The 23228-nt window shown below is 55.9% G+C and overlaps 1 protein-coding gene across 5 annotated transcripts in view; it reads left to right on the top strand.

The window, feature by feature from the left end:
- Positions 1 to 23228, top strand: part of KCNAB2 (potassium voltage-gated channel subfamily A regulatory beta subunit 2) — an 82818-nt gene that overhangs the window by 20291 nt on the left and 39299 nt on the right. The window contains exons 1-3 of one of the 5 annotated variants that reach the window (XM_055306459.1): positions 743 to 875; positions 11071 to 11199; positions 12283 to 12324. In XM_055306459.1, coding sequence (XP_055162434.1) covers positions 11123 to 11199; positions 12283 to 12324 — 119 coding nt within the window. In that variant the 5' untranslated portion in view covers positions 743 to 875; positions 11071 to 11122. Of the gene's footprint in view, positions 1 to 742; positions 876 to 2148; positions 2228 to 11070; positions 11200 to 12282; positions 12325 to 20869; positions 21114 to 23228 lie in introns of those variants that run through there. The other 4 variants (XM_055306457.1, XM_055306458.1, XM_055306460.1 and 1 more) reach the window with 4 other exon arrangements.

Genomic DNA, 23228 nt, shown 5'->3' with positions numbered 1-23228 from the left:
AAGACATGGCAGGTGGGCAATGCCAGATGTCCTCTGTGTGCCTTGAGACACAGAGACCGGATTTGTCTCCAGGGAACAAAAGTGGGCCTAGTGGGTATAGTTACAAGGACACCAATTTCAAATAACATAAAAAGAATCATTTTCATCATTTAAATGGTCCCAGGGAGACTCACCAGCTCAGAGTTCCCTGTGGGTGGAGATTTTCAAGAAACACCAACGTGGAGATTTTGCAGACAGAACCAGTGTCTCCATCGCCCTAGACCTTGACTCTCTGTCCCTCACACTAGGGGGGTCTAGGATGCACAAGACCAGTTCTCCTGCTACAAGTTCCTGGGGAACTTGCCCCCCCCCCACAAAGGAACGTGAGTTACATCAAGGCTTGCTCCTTACATTGTGGAAGTATCCAGAACCACTGTGAGGCTCCCACTTAATGGGAGAATGTTTTTGGTGGTCCCGGGACCACCAGGTTGAGTCGTTGGGGACAGTGCTTGCTTGCAGGTCACCCCAGTAGGACCTTTGCAGTGCCATCTCCTACCTCTGCTCCTGCCTGAGACTCCCTCGAACCCCCCAGCATTACTCCTGCTGAAAATGGCAGAACTTGGTCAGCAGCCTCTTCCACAGGGAAGAAGGTACCAGAAGACTCTACCCCTTTCCATGAGAAAAGCAAACCTTTCCTGGAAGCCAGGAAAGGCCATGCCAGCTGGGAGGCCATGTGTCCAGGCCATACCAGCTGGGAGGTCAGTTTGGAAGTAGGGCTCACGAGAGGCAGTTGAGCCAGTCATGTTTGGTGACCCAGCGTGAATGTGGGGCTCAGACTCATCGGGATCCAGAGAGGAGCGGCTCCTGGACTCAGCAGACTTTTCTAAGGAAAGCCGGTATGTCACAGTCGCGTGCCCTCCTGTTTAAGGTACAATGAACACTTAGGGCCGGGACAACGCTGAGGTGTGAGTGCTGCTCCCCTGCATCTGGAAGTGCAGAGCAGCCAGTCAGTGGGTTGAAATGTTGAACTTTTGCCTGCTGCCTGGATATCTGTGATGGTGCCTCCTCAGCCCCACAGGGTCACAGCTCCATCCCCATGCACAGCAGAGGCTCCAGGGCCGCGGGAGGAAAGCAACCAGTCCAGACACACCTGGTTCCCATCCCAGCTCTCCACTGAGAGCCATGTGGTGTTCGTGGGCCTTGGCTTTTGCCTGTGGGGGTGACAGGGTTGGGGGGAGACTGGAGTGAAGCCCAGAGGGGCTCACCCCCTCACGACCTCTCTCTCCATCATCTCATTTGCTCTCTGCTCCCTCCTCTTCACCTCTTGTCACTTAGGAGATACTGAGTGCCCCAAACTGTTTACGACTCCCTCCTCTCTCCTCTTTTTCCCATCACCCCGCCTGGGTCTTACACCTGCTGGGGACCTGTAGTGGCACCCCCGGTCTGATGCACATGGGCCAAGCTGGTTGATTCCCTGCCAAGGCTTCAGAGCCCTGTGCCCACCCTGGGAAGGAGGGAGCCCACTCCAGTCTCCAGAACCGTGGGTAAGGGGGTGGCTGGGGCAGCAGCTCAGCACAAGCAGGTGGCTGCCACGGGGGACGTTGGAATGTTCCATCCAGGTCCAGCCTTGGCCTCAAGCTCCCTCAGGCGAGGGGCCTCCCCAGGAGGGAAGGGCAGGGCACCCATCCTCCTGAGCCACCCCACCCACACATCATTGACTAGAAGCTGCTGGGTCCTGGCACAGTGTTGGGAGCCAGGATGGAAGACAGGTGAAGCAAAGCCCTGCAGAGCTCAGGCTGGGTTTGAATCCTAGCCATGGGCCTGAGCGTTGCCCCTCAGAGTCATCATCTGGAGGGTGAGGGAGCAGCAGTATACCCCTGGAGGGCTGTGGGGACGCCCAGAGGAGGGACATAGGTGGAAGACATGCAGTGCAGCCCAGGTACAAAGCTGGTGCCAAGAGGCAGGAACTCTGAGATCACCAGGAGTAGGTGGTGGCTGCATATCTGTCCCTCCCCCTGCTGAGAGACAGGCTCACTGCTGCCCTGGGAGGGAGGGGAGCTGCTAAGGGGTGTCAGGGTGTCAGGGCCCTCCCTCTGTTCGCCTGGGAGTGGAGGCCACACCCCAGCGCGTCCGGGCGGCCCGCCAGGCATCCTCCCACAAGGGCTGCCACCAACTTCCTGCTCCGCCTGTGGTCCCGCGCCTCGCCTTCCACCTCACACAGGCCCAAATGGCCTTGTCTTAGGAGCAGGTACCTGGGGTCTTTTGGGGGTCCTGTTCTCTGAATGGGTTTTGTGCTGGAGGAGATGGGCACCCCGGCAACCTGAGCAGGGCTTAGAGCTCCCCTGACAGCTGGGGCCCCCCTGCCTGCACGGGACTGGCTGCTGCTGGCAGGGGGCCCTCCCTGCAGACACCTGGCTGCACCCAGGCAGAGCCCACGTGGCCGTCTGTCGCAGCAGCTCAGCCGAGCAGCCGCAGGCATCCTCCTCGCTCAGGGACACGGCAGGTCCCCCACAAAACCCAGCAGCTGCTGGGGCGGGCGGGTGAGGCATAGCGGGCGGCACCCAGCAGAGCTGTCACGGTTCTGCAGGAGCTGCTGGCGTCCACTTTCATCCCTGGGGCAACAAGACAGGAGCTGCCTGGAGATCAGAAGGACTGTGGGGCCACCTCTATCCTGCCGGTGGGGGGTGGGAGGATGTGCCAACTGTCGAGCAACCCCTGCCAGCTCCTGGAGGGATCCCTGCCCATCTGCTGTCCCCTGAACCCCTGGCCAGGGATTTCCCGTCTCTGAATGGAAAGTAGGTTCACAGGCAGACGTGAGGGTCCCTGCCTTAAACAAATGGGTCCCTACCCCTCCTCCCTCCTGCAGAGCTGAGTGCAGGGCGAAGCAGAGGGGTAGCTGGAGGACCCATTGAAGCCCCTCCCCACCTGGCCCACTGTGGTCATCGGGCAGGAGAGGAGCGCAGGGGTGGTCAGGGGGCTCCCTGCTGCCCAAGAGGCTTCCTCCCCACCCAGATAGCTGAGTGCCTCCTAGAGAGCTGTCCCCCGTCCCTCCACCCGGCTCTCTCCTCCAGTTCTGTGCCAGGACAGGATATGGGTGCAGGGTGTGGTCAGGGCGGCCAGAGGGAGGCAGCAGGAAGAGCCGTGAGCTTCCCAAGGTGGAGCAGGAGGGCTGTAAAGCTTTGCTGAATGAATGACCCCAGGGGAGGCCTGTGGTTACAAAGATTCTGGAGCACGAGCACATGGGGGATTGTTTCTTGCCTCTTGCCCTGACTAGTCGCAGCCCTGAGGCCCCCTCCGCCCAGGTGCCAGGTGAGGGCTCTCTTCCAGTTGTGGGTGACAGGATCAGGAGGGAGCCCGGGGAGCCACAGCTCCCACGGTGGAAGCTTCCATTTCCTCTCAGGGAGGGAGGGCGGCTATTCTAAAGACTGGGGGCCCTTGGCCACTGACCCTGGCAGACCCCTGTCCGTCACTGTGCATACCCTGAATGTAGCTGGGAGCTACAGCAGGGCTTCTGCTTCCGGGAGGAGTTGGGAGGCATTCAGCCTGCAGGTGCATGAGAAGCAGGTGTGGATCTGGGTGGGCTGCGTGAGGCGAGAGGCGTTTCAGTGTTGCTTTGGGAAAGTTGGAATTTGTTGGCCATGATGTTTTGGCTTGTTTTCAATTGTGGCACTAACTAGATAAGAACAGGGCCTCTGCCTGCAAGAGTGTAGGCCTGAGCCAAGCTCCATGCTGGGTTGTAATAAGGGGACAGGCATTTGAATGTTGCTTTGAAGACGGAAAAATTCTAGTCTGCCATCTTTTTAAGAAATTCTTATGGGGACTCCATGGCTTGGTCCCAGTGCCTCTGCTGCCATCTGACCATGTGAGGTTGGCAGGTCACCATACCACCCCGTTCCCACAGCTCAGCAGCTTGGAGGAATGATGGAGGTTTCTCTGTGGCAAAGAGCAGGGGGTCCTGGCCGTGGCACGCAGCCTGTACTAATTTTTCAGTGTTTTCTCTGACCGCCCCCCAACCCCAGTCTGAGCAAGACTTGATGATGCTACTTAGGAGTTGGGTTGTGGATCTCCAGACTGCCCCCCGGACCCCTGAGCCACCCCTCCAGTGACTGGGCCTCTCTGCTTGCTCCCCAAGACAACCCCACAGGCAGAGCCAATCCCCAAGCATGCTCAGACTCGCAGGCCTTCCTCAGCAACCCTCACTCTTCCCCGCCACTGTAGCTCACAGGAGAGAAGTGGGGTTTCGTCTGGTGGCACTCTGCTTGTGGGACAGAGAGGAAGGGTGTGTTACGCAAGCACCCTTCCGGATCTGGGTGGTTGTGAGCGGTTACACCTCTTCCTGTCTCTTCGCGAGGCTCATGCTGGCTGCCATGGCTCCTACAGCTTCGCCCTCATCCAAGGCAGTGGTTTCGTGCCATGTAATAGTCATAGTGGTACATTGGGGCTTTGGCAGGAAGGCTCTCCAGAGTTCAAGAAGCAACATGCAAAGTGACGTGAGCTCAAGAGGCAGGAACTGGAGTCCAAGCACTGAGACTGAGGTTTCCGGGGGAGGGACCACCCAGTGTCCACCACACCCGACAGTGTGAACCTCTCCTGCCTTCTTCTCAGGCAGTGTTCACTGAGCACCCACTGTGTGCCTGGTGCTTCTGGAGACAACGCTCCCCGCCCTGGCAGAGCTGACGTCCCAGGGATCTCCAAGGACATAGGGAAGGAGCGAACGTGGGGAACAGTGCATGCCTGATGTCTTGGTAATGACCGGTGCCATACCTCCTGGGCCTCACACCCACCCCCTTATCAGTGTTGGTCTTTGCATCCGAGAGAATGGCCTCAAGCATAAAAGACATCACAGCTCTGTCTCTCAACCCCTCCCTCTGGGGAAGTCAGCTGCACTGGTGTGAGAGACCCAGGTGGTGAGGAGCGGGAGCGGGCCCCTCCTCACCGTGTGTGCATGAAACCTCTATCACCTCAGCCCAGCCAACACCCTGACTGCAGCCTTAGGAGAGACTCCAAGCCAGACCTGCCCAGCCAGGACAGTCCCCGGTTCCTGACTTTGCAAAACTGTATGAGAAATCCTCATTGTTTTCAACTGCTGACCCGTGTCACGTAGCAATACATAACTCATAAAGTGTCGTCATTCTTAAGGCCTCAGCTATGTAGCAACAAGCCTTCTGGAGGCTCCGAGCTGCCAGGATGATCAGGAATTGGGATGCAGCCACAGAGGACCCAGGAAACACGGGTCCCGTCACGACACCGAGTCACACCTGTGTGTGACAAGTCGCATCCGCGAGAGATTAGTCTTTTTCTGGGGAAGTGGAAATGAGCAGCCCCTGAGAGCAAAGCAGAGAGGCAGCAGGGGAAAGCAGATGTGGTAACAAGTCTGAGGACCCTAGAAAGTGCTTTTCTGGAAGACCACCACCTGGGAGGAGGCTGGGGCACATCTGTGCAAGAGCCACTCCATTTGCCTTATGCCTGTGGTGTAGACGCTGAGGAAGGAGACTACCGGGTCCTGGCCAGCACCTGCCCTCCGCCAGGGCCAGCCACAGGTAGACCGAGCCCATGGCCCACACAGTGCACCCCCACCTGGGTGCCTGTTGGATTCCCCCTGACTCCCCTTCTCCTGTTTCACTTGGGAAGGTTGAAAGGGTTGCCCAAGGTCATATAGCAGATTTGAGCCCACTGGGCCTCGCCTCCCTCCCTGACACGTGAAATGGTCTCCTTGGGTCACCCAACAAGGTGGGATTGTGTCATCCAGCAGGCCCTGGAGGACAGGAGCGTGCACGGCGGCCCTGGTGAGGTTTTGGGTCAGAAACAGTTTCTTCAGTGCTCGAAGTGCTAAGTTCGCCTCAGGAGATCTGGCTAAGTGAAGGTTCTCGCCGCCCAAGTTTTCTCATGCTCCAGCAGTGGGCAGATGAGTGGAGGCCTTTTGCAGGAACTGGAAGTCTCTCTCGCAACTCACCAAAGTTGTATCTTCATGTAATAAGGATGCCCCTGAAGGGTAAAGCCAGCAGAACGTGCTCCCAGAAGGGCTGAAGGCACTTCCACATCACGGTGCTGGGGGCCAGCCACAATGAGCACTCCTCTGTCTCACATTCGTGGGGTGGCTGGCCCCCATCCCGAGGCAGCTGGCAGTGCTCAGGCTAGGCCGGGTGGCTCTCGCATGTGCAGCTGTCCCCTTGGACCCGCAGGGTGATCTGGGGCATGTATCTGTGGCAACAGTGGAGGCAAGTCTCCATGGCTGAGGCTGGAGCTGACACATCATCATTGCTCATTCCATTGGCCAAAGCACGTGTGACTGTATGAACGTGTGTGTGTGCATGTGTGTGTGACAGCATGAGTGAGTGTGGCAGAGAGTACATGAGTGTGAGAGCACTGCATGAGAGCGTGAGTGTATGAGTGTGTGAACATGAGAGTATGAGTGTGAGTGGAGAGACAGGAGAGGGCAGAGGGGAGGCGTGCCAATGAGACCAGTTACAGATAATGGGTGAACGGGATGAAGAGCATCCGAGTGTTGGTGGCTGTGCTGATCCTCTACGACAGTGATGATTGAAAGTTTTCAGCATAGTGAGCTGAGGAAAAGAAAGGCAGCACCCACAGGGGGAGCCCCTGATTCCAAGGGGCCTGTCGTCATTGCCAGACTCGCTTCCCACAACGACGCAAAGCTAGGGTTTACCCAACATCTTCCCTACTGGGTTCAAGGCATTCTGGTGTCTTCCTTCTCCACTCCTATGAGAGTATGGATGGGCTCCATGCTTCAGGTTCTCCGAGAATGCCTCAGGTGACTTGCTCAGGGTCACGCACAGACCCAGTGGGAGTGCAGGTGACGGGGGCACCCAGACTGCGGACCCCTCAGCCTGCACCCTGAGCCAGCTGCCCCTCCTGGGCCTAGTCAGTTCCCAAGTGGTCTCTGAAGCCTTCCTCCAGTGCCATCACTTTTGGATGACAGGGCAGCCCTGCCCATCTGCCTGCCTCCCTCCCTCCACAGGGCCTGGGATTGGCAACATCCTCCTGGGACATCGGCTTCTTGGGGCTCGGCCGCTGGGTTGGGCTGTGGCAGTGGCGGAGGTGGGCTCTGGGCAGGTCAGTGGAACGTGAGGTGGGGGGCATGGGGCACCAACCCCCTCCCTGCTCTGGCAGGTGGCAAAGGTAGCAGCTCCCCAGGAGGAATGAAGCCTGTTGTCCCTCATGAAGTGGGCACCAGAGCATGGCCAGTGCCTGGCTGCGGGCCAGGGAGCTGGCCACTGACTAGGAGGGAGTCTGACCATCAAGAGTCCAGCCAAGGCAGAGGCAAGGGGTGGGACCGGTGGCCAGCTGTCCCTGTCCCTGCAGCCGCCCTAAGCACCACACCTGAGACAAACAGAGCATTGCAGCGTCCAGGGAAGACTGCCCTTGTGCCCCATGTGAGCAGGGTCCCCTGGCCCTCCTATCACCCCGGGCCCCCAGGCAGAGTGTGAGCCGTTAGCACACCATGCCTGGCCCCTTCCCTTGTGCCTTCCCTGGATGAACCTCCAGCGGGCCAACTCAGAGTCCTCGTGCATTCGTTCATTTATTCATTCAGCAAACATTTGAGAGTCTACTGTGTGCTGTGCACAGCTGAGAGCACAGCAGATAAATGCATGGTGCTGGCATCGTAAGGCAAGGAAGCCACAGACCATAACTGGGACACTAGCTAAGTATAAGGCACGTTGGAACTTGACAGCACTAGGGAGAAAAATTAGTAGGGAAGGACCAGCAGAACATGGGGCGATGGGGTTTGCAATTTAAGATAAGGTGTCTAGAGAAGATTCATTGAGAAAGTGACCTTTGTTCAAAGACGCGGAGGTCAGAGAGGGGGGCCCTCGGGTGGTTCACGGGGGCTCAGAGAGCTTCAGGAAGAAGGAAGCCCTAAGGCTGGAGCATCTGCTGAGGTCACGGGACGTGGAGGAGTCCGTGTGGCCAGGGCAGAGTGAGTGAGGGGGTGGCGGGAGATGAGGTCCAGGGGGTCAAAGGGAAGGGGGAGCTGGGCCATTGCTGTGCTTCGGGCTTTCCCTGCATGAAATGAGTAGCCACTAGAAGGTTTCAAGAATTATAATGACATCTGATTGGTGTTCTAGTAGGATTGCTCTGGCTCCTATAAGGTGGACAATGAGGGGTAAAGGTGGAAGCTGTTGTGGGGACCTGTAAGAGGAAAAGTGTGGCCTGGACCAGGGAGGAGGTAGCAGGGACTACTCGGACAGGCGTGGGATTCTGGATGTTTCTGAAGATGACTCTATGATGGGGCAACCATGGTGACAGGGGAGCCAGGGTAGAGGCAACCAGGAGCTCTGCGTGGGACAGGTGAACCCATGTGGTAGTTCCATGCCCTAGAGAGATGCCCGTAGGGCAGTAAAATAGATACGTCTGGGATCCAGGAGAAAGACGAGGCCTGGATATATAACCGCAGGAGTTCTGGCCTCACAGTTCAGAACTGGGAGACAGGTGGGAGTCTGAGGAACCTCGTGTGATGGAAGAGAGAAAAGATTCCAAGTCTGAGAAGTGAGCAGGAACAGCCAAGGGGACTGAGAAGCAGCAGCGGGGTGGCAGGAGGGCGAGCCAGGGACATGCAGGTCCCCAGAGCCCAGAGCATGGGGGCAACCCCGCTGTCATCCCCAAACTGCCCCGCCAGACATGGCAGTGGGAAGGTCACAGTTACCTTGGCAAGTGCAGCCTCCTCAGAGCAAGGAAGGCAGAAGGGAGAATCATAGGCAAGAAAGGACAACTCTTGAGGGATTTTCCTGTGAATGGAAGGAGAGAAGATGGACAGTTGGTGGAGAAGGAAGGGGATCCAATAAACTGTGCTTTTTGGTTTCTAAGGCAAGAGAATTAGTAAGGGGTGTATGAAGAGGACAGCGCCCCATAAAGAAGGAAGAATCAGCATAAGACTTGGGACACCCTTGAGCAGGACGGGAGTGGGCTGTGTGTTCAGGTGGGCACTGTGGTTGTGGCCATGGCTGGGTCGTTCAGGTGGCAGCAGGAGGGAAAACAGAATGTTCTGAGAGCTGATGGTGGCTGGGAAAGCTGGCCTCTGGTTGCTCCTAGTTTGTCAGTGAAATGGAAGCAGCAAAGCCAAGGGCTGAGAGGAGTGTGGCAGGGGAGGCGTTGGGGCCTTGGAGAGTAGAGGAGAGAGGCCTACAACTGGGCTCAGCACACTTCTGCTGTAAAGGCCCAGGTAGTAAGTGTTTGAGTCTTGGCAGGCCAGACAGTGTCTCTTATGGCTGCTCAGTGCCACAGTGTGGCACCAGCACAGGCATAGTTCACACACAAATGGGCGTTGAGGTGTCCCAGTAACACTTTATTTACAGAATAAGCTGGATTTGGCCCGTTGTCCATAGATGAACGACCCTCAGGGATCCCTGAGTGGCTCGGTGGTTTGGCGCCTGCCTTTGGCCCAGGGCGCGATCTTGGAGTCCCGGGATCGAGTCCCACGTTGGGGTCCCAGTGCATGGAGCCTGCTTCTCCCTCCTCCTGTGTCTCTCCCTGACTCTCTCTCTCTCTCTCTATCATAAATAAATAAATAAATAAATAAATAAATAAATAAATAAATAAATAAATCTTTTGAAAAATGCAGATTCCTGGGCACACCCCACATCTATGGAGTCAGAGACTCTTGGTCCCCACAGCATCTCAAATTCAGATTGAGTTTGCGATTCTGGATTTCTGGACATTGAGCTGGGGATTGAGACTCCACCACTCAGTAGACCCAGGGAGAGCCAGAAAGGAGAGAGTGGGGTGTGGGGTGGGTCACGTCCCCCAGTTAAGCCCAGTTAAGGGCACAGGCATCCTGGCCTGCTCTGAGCTGCTTGGCCACCACCTCCTTCCACGAGACCCTATGAAGACATCTTGCCCCCCCGCCCCAGCCCTCTGTGGCCACCCTTCCTCACCGGTAACCTCTGGACCACTGTGTTTGGATGCAATGCCTGGGGCTCTGCATACTGACACCTCTGTGGCTGTGGTTTCCTGTCCAGGGCAGCCACCAGCACCTGCACACAGTAAGGCCTCAGCAAGCACTCTGTTCACCAGGGAACCCACCGCTCTCTGACTTAAGGTTAACAACTCTGGTGAGATTGTTGGGTTTCATGCCCGGAGTCACCTGGTACAACCCACTCCAGGGGCACCTGATGAGCATAAAGGAGAGGCTGCCTCTGAAGCCCCTTCACCCCCAAGGCTGCAGGGACTCTGTTCCCCCGCAGCCATGTAACCATCCTCGTTCTGCAAGAGAGGCACTGTGCCTCTTGTATAGATCTGAGCAGCGGGGAAGTCAGGCTGGTCCATCTGGTGACAGTGGCCCTGATAGAACCCCAGAGTTTGAAAGAAAAGGTGACCAGGAGGCCTTCAGGTCTGCCTGGAGCCATCCCACCAGGTGCAGGTGGACAGGACCATGTGGACAAGGGGCCCCGGGAAAGGTCAGCCTGGGTTGCAGCATTGCAGCTCATGAGGAATCACCTGATCAGCCCAAAGCCTGGAATCAATATCAGCCACTTCTCTGTGGGTGATTAGACTGAGGGCCTCCATTCTGGCTACATGGGCCTCTCCAGCACGGCAGTTTACCTCTCAGAGCCAGCAAGGGAGACAGTCTGCTAGCAAGACAGAAAGCACAGTATATCACCTGATCACAGGCATGATAGCTTGTCACCTCTGCCAGGACCAGTTGGGCAGGAGCCAATCTGACCAGCTGCATTCCGGAAAACTCCACAGTGACACCAGCAAGCTCCCCTGGGCTGGGAGAGGGTGAGAAGCTGAAGTCAAGCATGAGCCTGGGGGATGGTGGTGCCACTTCCTGGGACAGGAGAAACCCTTCAAAGTTCTAAGTCCCTGGGACCACCAGAAAAAGTCTCCCAGACCCTCAGGAAAGCAGCTGTGGAGATGGAAGGACATCGTCACACATCAGGGTGGGAGAGTAGGAACCTTTTACAGAACCAGTGACCCCAACCATCAGCTTTGTCTGAGCCCCCATGGATTGATCTGTCTGATGAGGGATGTGAGATGCCCCACAAACTGGACCTTCAGCATTACAGAGCCTCGTGGGCAAACCAAACTGGTTTTTTGAACTACCTCCCCTCTACTCTTCTTTTCCTACAGAATCTTCCCTCTGTGAAGAAGAGAGCAGGTCGAGACAAGTGAGGCCGGCCCCATGTATCCAGAATCGACGACAGGATCCCCGGCTCGGCTCTCTCTGCGGCAGACAGGCTCCCCCGGCATGATCTACAGGTGATTCCCTGCCCCCCACCTACCCAGGCCACTCGCAGGTCCAGTCCTGCCTCTGAGAAGGGGTCCCTGAGGCCAGTCACCAGCCCTTGATCCAGAGGGAAGGATGGAGGGAGCTCCACAGGGCTCTGAGGTGCGTGTAGGCAAGCACTTTCTCCGAGGAAAGAATGGAAGCCTTTAAAATCCAGGATTTTCCCTGTGGAATATAGCCAGGATTAGACTTGTCCCCTACTCTTCTGCAGCATTCCAGGGGTAGCAGCAGGCCTGGAAGTGAGCACAGGACCCTCCCCAGCTTGTTTCTTTCTCATGCACCTCCCTTTGAGGGAGTCGCAGAGCTTGCCCCGGGGAGATGAGTGGGGACAGCCAGCTGCTCACCAGGCCCCCTTGCCTTCCTTCTGTGGAAGCTGGTTCCAAATCCAGCTCTGGGTCTTTCCATTTGGAAAGTAATCCAGGCTGACCCACGGGGAGAGCACGCAAGGCATTGGATAACAGCACGGAACACAGCACCCAGACAGCAATAGCTGTCACCAAAGATGGACCCAGGTGGGACCCCAGGGGTCCATCAGCCCTCGATTGATTGGGGCTTTCTCAGTCGCTGTTAGGGCCTGATCCAGAGCAAGTATCCGTAGAACCCACAGGGAAAAGGAGTGTCCCTCTCTTATCAAATTCCTAAAAAGAGCCCCGTGGTCACAGAAAGACTCGCCAGCATGTGGGGGGACGGGCCACTTCTTGGTTTGAGGGTTTTGTACGCTCGTTCTAAAGCATATTTCATTAAAACCCGACCAGACTTGCACTCCCAGGTTTACCTCTTGTCTTTGCTTCCCTGCCCTGTGTGGGAATGATACCAGGCACCAGAGGACCCCCGCGTCCCAACCGACCAGGCTTCTGCCTCCGTGTGCCACTGGGTGGCACTGCCGCCGAGCACTTGGTACCTGGGCACGCATCCTCCCAGCAGTCCGGAGCAGAGCGGGGTGGGGCCTGGCTGCGGGGTGTCGCTGGTGCTTCCTGGGCCTGCATCTCTCTGTGGCTAATGCCAATTGTGGACTCTCTCTCTCCTTTTTCTCTGTCTTCCATCGCTGTCCGCAGTACTCGGTATGGGAGCCCCAAAAGACAGCTCCAGTTTTACAGGTAACGAGCCCTCTGTTTTCCCCAAACCCCAGAAGCTGAAGGCAGGGGAGCAGGCGGGAGGGCCACACCCATCCAGGTCAGGCGTGCTGGGGATCTCTCGGAAGTAAAGGTCCCCAGTAAGACTGGGCTCTGGTTCCCTCCCGGGGCCCACTCATACAGCATGATGTAATGTCCCAATGAACAGCGTGAAGTCGGGTTCCATATGTGTGCTGAGCTCTAGAACTTGATATGATTGGAGCAAATGGACTTCTGATGCCTGCTTAACTCTCACCAGATCTACATTAAGATCTCCCTTGTCAGGCTATGGGTGCTGTGCTTCCTGTCATTGGGTTTGTGCTTTTTGGGTGATCTGAGTAAACGACGCAGGCCAAACCCAACCATCTCCCCTTCTTTTTGGGTTTGAGCTGATTTGCAATCAAAGGCCAATTCCTTTCTTGGGGCGTGTGGATCCACTGTGACCTGGGCCAGGGGTGGACCTGCTGGTGTTTCTCTAGTGCATCTCCCTACTGGGGAACTGGCACACCGTGTTCTTCGGTGCGAGGCTGTGCCCCAGAGAGACGTGGCATCAAGGGGCCCTGCTTTGCAGCCCAGGCCAAGGCAGGTCAGCCAGCAAAGTCCTCCCAGACGAGTCCCTTCCTCCATTGGACAATTCACCTGTGGAGTGGGGAGGCGTGCCACAAAGACGTGTGTTTCTCAGGTAGTCTGTAACTCTGGGAATTTACACCAATGGCCATCTTCCTCGTGTTGGGAAAGTGTCAGGGTTGAGGAAGCCACTGGTCAGCCCCGACAGCGTCAGGACTGTGGGGACTCTGTGTGGCTCTTGGGAGTGGGGCCCCAGTGTGTGGTGTGTGCCTTGGCATTCAGACCTGGGAGGTCTCTGTCTGGGACAGCCCCCAGGGCCGAGCCCATCTACCAATGCAGAGCCAGGGGGGCGGTTACCACTGATGCACAGGGAACTGGGGGCAGTGGGTGCTGGGGTTGGCCCTGGGTTTCCACCCAGCTTTTCCTTCCCACAGCCTCAGCACTTCTGAATGTGGCCATGGGCCTGAGTCCTCGGGTGAACTTCAGCACTGCTTCATTGCCTCCCACAGGGTCTCACCCCTTACAGAGAGCCCCAAAGAGATGGCTGAGATTTTTGCTAGATAAGATTTTGCCTGAAAACAGTTAGATATGAACTTGGCCTTACAGATACTTTTCTGGGATGACTCATTTGCCATCACGAATACATGACAGCACAATGTGTAAGAATGCAGATGAGACTTTTGTCCCAGAGATGTAACCCGCCCATAAGACTAAATGTGACCTTGAGCTATATCCTCAGAGAACTCAGGGGAGAGGAGTGAGACAGCCAGCAGCAGAACTGTGGCCTAGACCACCAACCAGAAGGGCCATGCTGAGGGGGGTGCCCAGGAGATTGTGGGATATCACAGAGCTTAAGCAAAAGAGAGTCCCTCGCCCCTTGCTGGCCCTCAAGGTCTCACAGATCCAACCTATTGTCCGCTCCCGGGGAGCCCTCTGTCCTGCCCTGAGGCAAGTTCTATTGGAGAACCGCCCCCCAGATGCGCAGACCTCCATCTGGGCCTCCCAGCACTGTGTCCCTGATGCCCATGGGCTCCAGCCATCCCACCCTCTGCATCTCCAGTGTGGTTTCTTCTCATCGACACTCAGGTGTCTCTTGTGGGTTCTCTGATGATGATCTCTAATGAGGTGGAATCTTTGTTGAACCTCCTGGGTGCCACTCCCAGTGGGGCATCGTTGTCATATGGGCACTGATGCAGCCACAAGAGATTAAGACAGTTGGCGACATGGCCCCTCCCCTGACGAGGCAGAGGTGTTGTTAGGGGCATGTGCCCCACCCTCAGACAGTTCACAGACCAGTAAGGGACGCAAGACCCTATGTCTATCAGCTGTTCCAGAGAATCCCTTGTAACAAACAGCCTCCAAACTCAGTGCCCTACGACAAGAAGCGTGCATTTCTTGTTTTATGTGTCTGTGTCAGTTCACAGAGGCTGGGCTCAGTTGGACGTGGTCTGAACTGCAGGTGGGGCCAGATGTTCATCCTCCTGTCCTTTTAAACCAGAGGCTATTCCAGGCAAAAGTGCCGGAGGAAGAGCAGGAGGGTGTCACATCTCTGAAGGCCCATAGTCAGAGGCGGTGCGCTGGTGCTTCTGCTCGTTCTGCTGGCCAAAGCATGGCTCATGACCTTGCCAGATGTGAAAGGGCAGGAAAATATACTCCCACCCCCGATAGGAGAACCACTGTCACGTGATGCAGAGCGGGGGGTGGGGTGGGGTAGAGGACCTGGAACCATAGTGCAATCTATCCCAGAACCCAAATAACCAATAATATGTAGATGGCAGTATTTGTCTTGGGAGAAGTCCAAACAGCTGTTGGCGTTCCGAGGAAGGAGCGGGCCTGGCCAGCTGAGAGTAAAGGAAGGCTTCATGGAGGAGACAGCATGAGGGCTTTGAGCAAGGGCCTCGGAGGCCAGGCAGTCCTCAGCATAGAGCCCAGGAGGAACATTCCAGTAGAAGCCTGAGCTACCGCTTGAAGAGGTGCCAAGAACAGGAAGTGGTGGAGACACAGACCCCGCCGTGAGGAGCGGGACAGACAGTGGCAGAGGCCAGACTGTAGAGGAAGATGGATGTCAGGTGGAGAAGGGCGTTGAGCACCTGCAGAGGAGCCTGGACTACATCCAGTGGGCACTGGGGAGCCATCGATGGTGTTTGAGCAGGGCAGAGACCAGAGCCCTGTGAGGGGAAGGAATAAGATGGCAGGTGGAGAGGCTGAATGTAGGGAGCCCAGGAATGATGGAGAAGGACTGAGCCTCAGAAGCCACAGGAAGAAGAGTAAACAGCAGGAGAAGAGGATGTGAGGAGCCATGTTTCCCAAGTGACTGACAGCTGGTGCTGAGAGGGAGGTGGAAATGACAGAGGGACATGGAGCCCGAGGGGAAGGGGACAGGACAGGTCAGAGCATATCAGGGACCTGACATGGCAGGCTCGTGCCTTTGAAAGCAGCCATCCCAGTCTCAGCACTGGGGCCTTTCCAGGGAACTATCCAGTGCCCATTCTCAGTTCCACGTCCCACTTCCCATTTTGTTTGCTTTCCACTCTGGGTCTTGGTAGCAATTCCCTGTCTGGGGAGCAGCCACCATGTGCACTTTTGTCACTGCAGAAGCCAGTCAGCCTCCATCCAGAATCCCTCATGCTGGAAGATATAGTCATACTGAGATTTCTTTGGGATCCTAGGATGATGAGAAGTGCCTCTGGGGTCGTGACCCTGGAGCAGGGCCTCAGCATGGCCTCAGCCCAGAGCTCAGCCTCAAAGCATCTTCCAAAGCCCGGGTCTGAATGTGTGATGTGAGGAAAGGTGCACCCCTGTCTGGAGCGAGTGGTAGCGTGTGTTCTAATAGCAGACGTCCAGAACCTCCTGGCCATTTATAGGTACAGACAGTATAGGATATACCAATCTGGGGCACGTCCCAGTAGGAGGGAAGGGGGATGTCCATCTGCATGGCTGAGGGCAGATTTCTCCAGGCCCCAACCCCTTCACCCCAGGTGGTGGTCACATCCTAGGGGAACCCTCAGCGCATTCCCACAGACATGGGAACGTGGTGGGCAGAGCTCTAAGCCCTGGGTCCTGGCCTCAGACAACCAGAAGCACGGCCTGCCCCTCCCCACCTGTGGGGACCTGTGGCCCATGTCTCCCTGTCTGGCACCTGTTGGTGAGCGGGCAGTGAAGGCCTGATGGGAGAGTGTGCCCAAGGGAAATGGCAGGACCCCAGTCAGTGCCCCTTCCCAGCCCCCCATGCCAAGAGCGGGCCTTGCCAGGCTGCACCACGGAGCTGTACTTCCCGGGCTTTTAGGGGAAGAGACACTCGTGAATAATTCAGCCTCTCTCACTGAGCTGAAAACGCCCTAATAGACTAATGGACTCCCTGCCTCCAAACTCGACCCTCGTGGGGCGCTTCTCATTCACCAATTGCTTCTGACGTTCTACAGTGACACTCCCTAATGAAACAGCTGCTGCGCCAGATCCTTAGAGCGTCTGGTGAACCCTAGTAAACTAGACTGTGTCCTTTTTAACGAGCAGACGCCCGGAAGGCAGGTGAGTGGCCCCCGCAGCTCCAGGAGTCCAGGGGCAGCCACCTCCTTAGGGGTTGCTGCCTGGGGACACGTGTCCCAGGAATGGAAGTCACAGAGGGGCCATATTGGGGGATGCATTTGGCTGATCTGAAATTAGACCCCCTATATATTTTTTCAAGGCAGAAAGCCTCAAAAAAAAAAAAAAAACCCAAAGAAGCTGGCCCTAGGTAACTGCAGGGTGACAGTGGGAGGAAGGAGGGTGGGCATTCTGCTGCTTGAGCACGCTTGCCTCCCTGCCTCCCTGACCTGCCGGGTGCCCATGTCCATCTTCTCATCTCGGGGAGACCTAGACGTCCAGCCTCACCGTCTTGGGTTTACCATTAAGATTCAGCGTTTTGGGGGCTTCCCGAGAATGACAGTAGGTGGGGGTTGGTGGCTGTCAAAAAGATCTTTCTGGAAACACATGCCTCGGGGTGCTGGGGGGCTGCCTGTTTGGGCCTTGGTTTGCTGACTGTTTTCGAGCAAAGGTGGCTTTGCTTTTGCCCTGCTGCGATGCTGTGCGTTGTACATCCGCACTCTGGAATGACGCAGCTTCCCCGTGCATCCCCGCTTTCAGAAACTTGGGCTGGTTTCTCTAATATCGAGACAAATGTCACCGCTTAAAAGAGCCGTTCGGGATTCCTTCCAAGCCTCACGTTTCAGGCTTTGGGGGCTTTCGGTAAACAGACCGAAGTTCAGAAATTCCAGGTAGAGGGCTCTTCGGGGAGCCTGTGGTCCTGGTTGATTTAATGAGGCCGATGCCTCCCCTTCGCTTTTCCTTGTCATGGTGTTCGTGTTCGTTTTACGGGAATCCCCGCGAGCCCTCCCTCCACAAGAATAGATTTGCAGAAGGCGGCCCGGCTGTGGCTCCGGGAGGAATCTGCAGGTACCTGTAATTAGCTATTGAGGAGGGGGCTGATTTTCCCTGAGATGGGGCGGGGTACGGATGGTAAGGAGGAGGAACGCAAGGTCACTGTGCCTCTGAACCCCGAAAGTGGGGGACCTGAGGCAGGAGCCCCGGAAGTGGGCCCTCCCTTCTCCCAGCAGGTTCTTCCTGGGGTCCTTTCTTCCAACTACCCCAGCCTGCTCCAGTCACCCTGGGAGGAAGCTGGGAATAAGCCCCAGCATGAGGGAGTCCCAGGGACCCCGACTCCGTCCTCTCCGAAAGGCAGCACTACCAACCACCAGAGCACCTGTGTGCCTTCTGTGTCCTTCCTCCTTGGTGGGGTCTTGTCTCCCTGGAGGAGCCGAGGAACAGTGCCCAGCTCCTCTCGTACTGTGTGCCATTGTGGCACCAGGTCCTCCCCGCTCCAACCCGGCCAGGGCCACCATGCTCCCCCACACCCCACCTCTTGCAGAGTCCCCTGGCCCAACCCTGTCCTGGCGTCGTGGGGGTGCTCTCCTCAGGAGGCTCTGGGCACCCTCCATGCTACAGGTGACACCCAGAGGCCCGCTCCCAAGGTCGCTATGAGGCACACTACAAGGAAATGTCACAAGCAGAGGAGACCCCAGCCCCCGCAGAGAGGGTACCCCCTACATCCTGGCGGCACGCTGCTCTGCATCCATCTCATTAAGAATGAGTGATGTGAATTTAGAAATTTTAGGAATGCATGTGCTGCACAAGACCGGGCCGGATCGTTAATGTCCACATCCATCCTGTGCAACATTTCCTAGCAATGTCTGGTAGATAGCACATCCTTACATCATTCGAGCTCATGCTCATGTGTGCCCACTCCAGTGGCCTGCCCTGCCTTCTAGCCTCTATCCCCTGCCCCCATCCTGTGTGTTTTCATCTCCCACTTATCCTAATGTGTCCTATGCCATGCTGCGGCATTGTTGGCAGACGCTTCCCCACACCCGGCCCTCTCCCATTCCCACCACCAGGCCCTGCCCAGCTGTCCAGGCTTGTCTGCACAGCTGATGCTATCAGCCTCTGCTCATCCCACTTCACAGACACAGAGACTGAGCCTTGGAGCCATCAAGGTGCCCTTGCAGGTTGCACAGAGTAGATGACAGAGAGGGCTGCCCCTGTCCAGAACACTAGCTGCTTAGCCACGCCGCCAACCCAGCCCAGGACCCTTAACCAGACTTCCAGAGCCAAACCAGACTAGGTTGCTTTTTGTGGGTAATATCTTGAAAGCTAATGGTTATTGATCCCGGCCTCGGTGGGCCTGGCTGGGAACACGTGCGTCTGAGGTGGGTCCTGCTTTTCGGGAAGAACTGCTGCGGCCCCAGCCTGCCAGGCTGCTCTTCTCTCTGTAGGTGGACCCCCAGGGAAGCCAGAATTGGCCTGCCTTTGCCCCACTCAGGACAAGCAGCTGGCCACACTGCCACATCTAAAGCAGCTGCCAGCCACTGTCCTGCCCCTGGGTGTGCTAGCAGGGGGTGAGCGGCTGGCAGGGAGGGAGGGAGCCATGCTGCTGCCTGTAGGCTTCCATGGCGCCCTTTCCTAAGACACCCCCCATCCTGGAGCCCTGGGCCCCTCCACTGCCTCCATAGCGAGTCTCCTGGAACGTGGGAATTTCAGGCCAGGGACATCTCCACCCTCTTTAGCATCAATCAGAGACCTTAATCCAAACCCTTAGGGGACGCCAGAGGTTGTAGGCCCTGCTGACTCCCTCCCTGTGGGTCAGAGCTATGGTGATTAGGAGTCCTGGCCTCTGAGCAGCCCCCCACCCTGCTCCCTCAGGAGAAGGCACCCTGCTAGGGCTCAGGCCTGAGGCAGGGAGCCAGTCTACCCCTGCCAGGTGCTGTCCACACAGCCAGCAGGGCACAGTCTCTGCTGTGGGCACTGAGCCTCACTGGTAAAAGCAGACGGAAAGGTCCTCGCCCTCCCAGACCTGACCTTCAGGGGATCCGAGGCGAGAAACAAGGTGATTAGAGGTGATTCTAGCAGGCCAGGTGAGCATATGGCCATGGAGAAAAAATCACAGCAGGAAAGGGAGCTACGAAGTGTCAGGTGGTGGGGCAGAGCTTACTCAAGGAGGGGGCCAGCCTGGGGCACCGCCGCTGCCCTCAGGGACCCAGCCGCAGCCTCTGCTGCTGCCCAGCTCCCACAACAGTTTCTCCAGCCCCTCCCAGGGATCATTGAACTTGATGTCCCTTGTGACAGAGGTGGGGACCCTGCCGGTTCCTCCAGCTGCCGGGGCTGGGCTCCCGGATCCCGCTTTGTCACTGACCCTGCAAAATAGCAACTCCCACCCCACCTCTGTCTTGGTGATGATGCTGGAGCCACCCCACTGGTATCCACACCAGGGCGGAGGGCTGTGGTCAGGCATGGGGTGGGGCCGCGGGGGGAGTACCCAGATTGCAGAGCACCCTTGACCCCGGGACCATGTCTTTGCTGCCCAAAGTCACTGCAGAATATGGATCCGCGGCCTCGGGACCGTCCTTCCTTGATTCACCCACTTACATACATACATACGGGCATTAACACAGATGCTAGCATTCCTTGCACATGACTCCTCCTTGCCTTGTGGTATTTTTCACTACTATCTCTTAGGATTCATCGCATATCAATCCATGTAGAGAAGCCTCACTGAAGGCTGCACAGATTTCCATTATAGGGATAGACCATCATTTATGTAATCAGTTCCCCCATTGACAGACATTGGTGTGTTTAGTTTCTGAGAGACGGTCATCCTCCCTTAGAAGGACTATTTTAGCAACAGTTCCACACATTTCCGAGGCAGTTTGCCTATCTGTACTAAACCTCTGTCCCTCTCTTGTCACTCCCCCTAAACGCATCCCACTCGGTCTTTCTGTTGCAAAATTTGTGGATTGTGACATACTTAATGATCACGGAGGATGGAGCCCGAAGAATGTGCCGGTGCCGTGGCACTTTCTGCAGGCAGGGAGTGTGTGTATGGGTAGCGTTCTCTTGTGAACAAATGAACAAGGCTTTGCTCGGGCGGCTCCTCTCGGGTATTCACCCTCAAGTTTGCCTCCCTGACGGGCGTGGCTCAAACTCCTTCCAGGAGACAGCCCCATACCTGCTTTGACCTTGGGAACACCTCCAGGAAGCGCTGTGAAATGGTGCCTTTGGCTGGGGGGGGGCTGGGCTTCTCTGCATGCTCTCCTGCCCCTCTTTTCATTTGGAGCCCCTTTGGGTTCTCACTCCTGGAATGCAGCTTGGCCTGTGCTTGTCTAGGGGCTGTGAGGGCCGAGGACGTGGCTTAGCCAGCGTCCACCCTAGCCTGTACCCCAGCTGGGTGCAACATCGAGGACTGAGATTCCAATGCCAGGAAGCGTTCTCATCCAGGGCCCTGGCCTCAGGCACTGAGCCCCTTTTGTGGCTGCTCTGGGTGGAGGATGTGTCTCTGTGGCACCCCCTGCCCCAGGCACAGCACCCCGCTAAGCACTGGGGACAGTGGCCCTTTATCTAATGCATCGCCACTCCGCGTTTCCCGTCTGGACAGCAGCGGCTCCCAGGCCAGCCGGTACCATGTTGTCCATGACATACAGCGAGAGCCTGAGGAGCGTAAGCAGCAGGTGTCACTCGGACTGGGCCCTGCACCCCGTCCGCCAGACCGACACGCTGGAGCTGCAGCGGCTGCGGGAGGTGCGGGCGGCCGCCCAGGCCAGGAACATGGAGAGCTTCCTCCGCATGCACGGCCTCTCCCTGGATGGCTGCACCGCCCGGAGAACGGGCATGAAGTACCGGTAAGGGCTGGGCCGGGGCTGGGCGGGACGAAGCAGGTGCTGCGACACAGCTGCCGCTCAGCAAACGCGGAGAGTGACGTTATCAGACATTGGGGTAAATAGTTTAGGCTTAAAAAGTCCAACCGTGTAGAAATATATGTGTTGTTGGATCCTATTGGCTAGTATCTTGTTGAGAATTGTTGCATCCATGTTCATCAGGGATATTGGTCTGTAATTCTCCTTTTTGGTGGGGTCTTTGTCTGGTTTTGGAATTAAGGTGATGCTGGCCTCATAGAACGAATTTGGAAGTACTCCATCTCTTTCTATCTTTCCAAACAGCTTTAGTAGAATAGGTATGATTTCTTCTTTAAACGTTTGATAGAATTCCCCTGGGAAGCCATCTGGCCCTGGACTCTTGTGTCTTGGGAGGTTTTTGACGACTGCTTCAATTTCCTCCCTGGTTATTGGCCTGTTCAGGTTTTCTATTTCTTCCTGCTCCAGTTTTGGTAGTTTGTGGCTTTCCAGGAATGTGTCCATTTCTTCTAGATTGCCTAATTTATTGGCGTAGAGCTGTTCATAATATGTTTTTAAAATCGTTTGTATTTCCTTGGTGTTGGTAGTGATCTCTCCTTTCTCATTCATGATTTTATTAATTTGAGTCTTCTCTCTCTTCTTTTTAATAAGGTTGGCTAATGGTTTATCTATCTTATTAATTCTGTCAAAGAACCAACTCCTGGTTCTATTGATCTGTTCCACAGTTCTCCGTGTAGAAATATATGAAAGAAAATGAAAGTCCATTCTCTAAGGGACAGTCCTGCCCTGTCACCAGTGTGACTCTGTGCAGGAAAAGAACGTGGTTTCTTGAAAACACTTTACAGCAGGGGTTAACCGCATGGTTTCATTGGTCTTCCTGGGACGTCACTGGGACAGATTAAGGATCAGGGGTGGACTAGACAATGAATTAACACAAGTGCTCTGTTCATCATCTCTCGCAATAAATTCGACCTGGCACCAGAAACCCAGGTTGGGTCCTGGGGGCAAAGATGTGCCCCCCTCTTGTCTGATCTCAAGCTGGGCCGTCCCCAGGGGAAGTGGTTTTCCACAGGCAGCCTCTGAAGCTGCCGCTGCACCTGCACATGGGTCTGCAGCAAAGGCCGTGGATCCAGCGTCCCCCGTGTTCTCCGGGTGATAGGCGTGCAGGGCTCATTCTCCTTGGAACTTCAGAAGGACATTCTGTTGAGCTGGCTCGTCTTTGAATTCAGCATCTGGGGCAGCACTCAGGTCGGCCCACTTTCTCCTGTGAGAGCCTCAGAGAGTGGCCAAAGAGCCCCAGAGCTGGCATGTCCATTTATAAACTGCACATACGCAGCTTTGTTCCTCTGTTAACTTTGAATTTCAAATAAACTTTTTTTTAATTTTTTTTAACTTTTTTTTAGTACAAGTATATCCCACGCAATATTTGGGTCATACTTATACTGAAACATTATTGTTTATCTGGAGTTCAGATTTAACTGGGTGTCCCATATTTGACCTGGCAACCCTAGATCTTTGGCTTTTATCTAATGCAGGCCCCAGGGTTTGTCTGCTGGCTCCCGGGAGAGTCGCACAGAGACCAGCCCTATGGCTTTAACATTTGCTCGTAGTGACCGTGTCTGGACCTATGGCTCATTGTTTGAATGTGTGGTTGCCATTTAAAGAAATAAACACTTCTGCTGTGAGTCCATTAGATGGCAGAATTTTTAAGGTTTTGTACTCTAAATCCAGCTGTAAGGGAGGGACAAAGTGTCAGCTAGTTTGGCCCCAACAGCTCTAATTCCAATTCTAATGAAATTTCTCAGGAGGGAGATGAGACTGGTGTGGGAGGCAGGGGGAGGCATTCGTCATGATACTCAGTCGTTAATTCAGTAGATGTTTATTAAGGGTCTGTTGACAACAGGACAGATGCCACACAAACAGGATGGACCGGGTCCTCACCCTTGTAGATGGTCCATCCTCATGCAGGGAAGCAGAAAAAAGCAAGTGACCACCTAAGGCAGCAAGACAGGCCAGGTACAGCTGAGACGCCCCCGAACCATCTGAGGATGCAAGGTAGAACCATCCAGGCCAAGGAGACAGGAGGACATCTGGCCAGAGGGG

This window comes from Nyctereutes procyonoides, unplaced genomic scaffold, assembly GCF_905146905.1.
Source record: "Nyctereutes procyonoides isolate TBG_1078 unplaced genomic scaffold, NYPRO_anot_genome, whole genome shotgun sequence".
NCBI classification, from domain to species: Eukaryota; Metazoa; Chordata; class Mammalia; order Carnivora; family Canidae; genus Nyctereutes; species Nyctereutes procyonoides.
The sequence above is the reverse complement of the archived record's forward strand: the minus strand, read 5'-3'. Positions and strand labels throughout refer to the sequence as shown.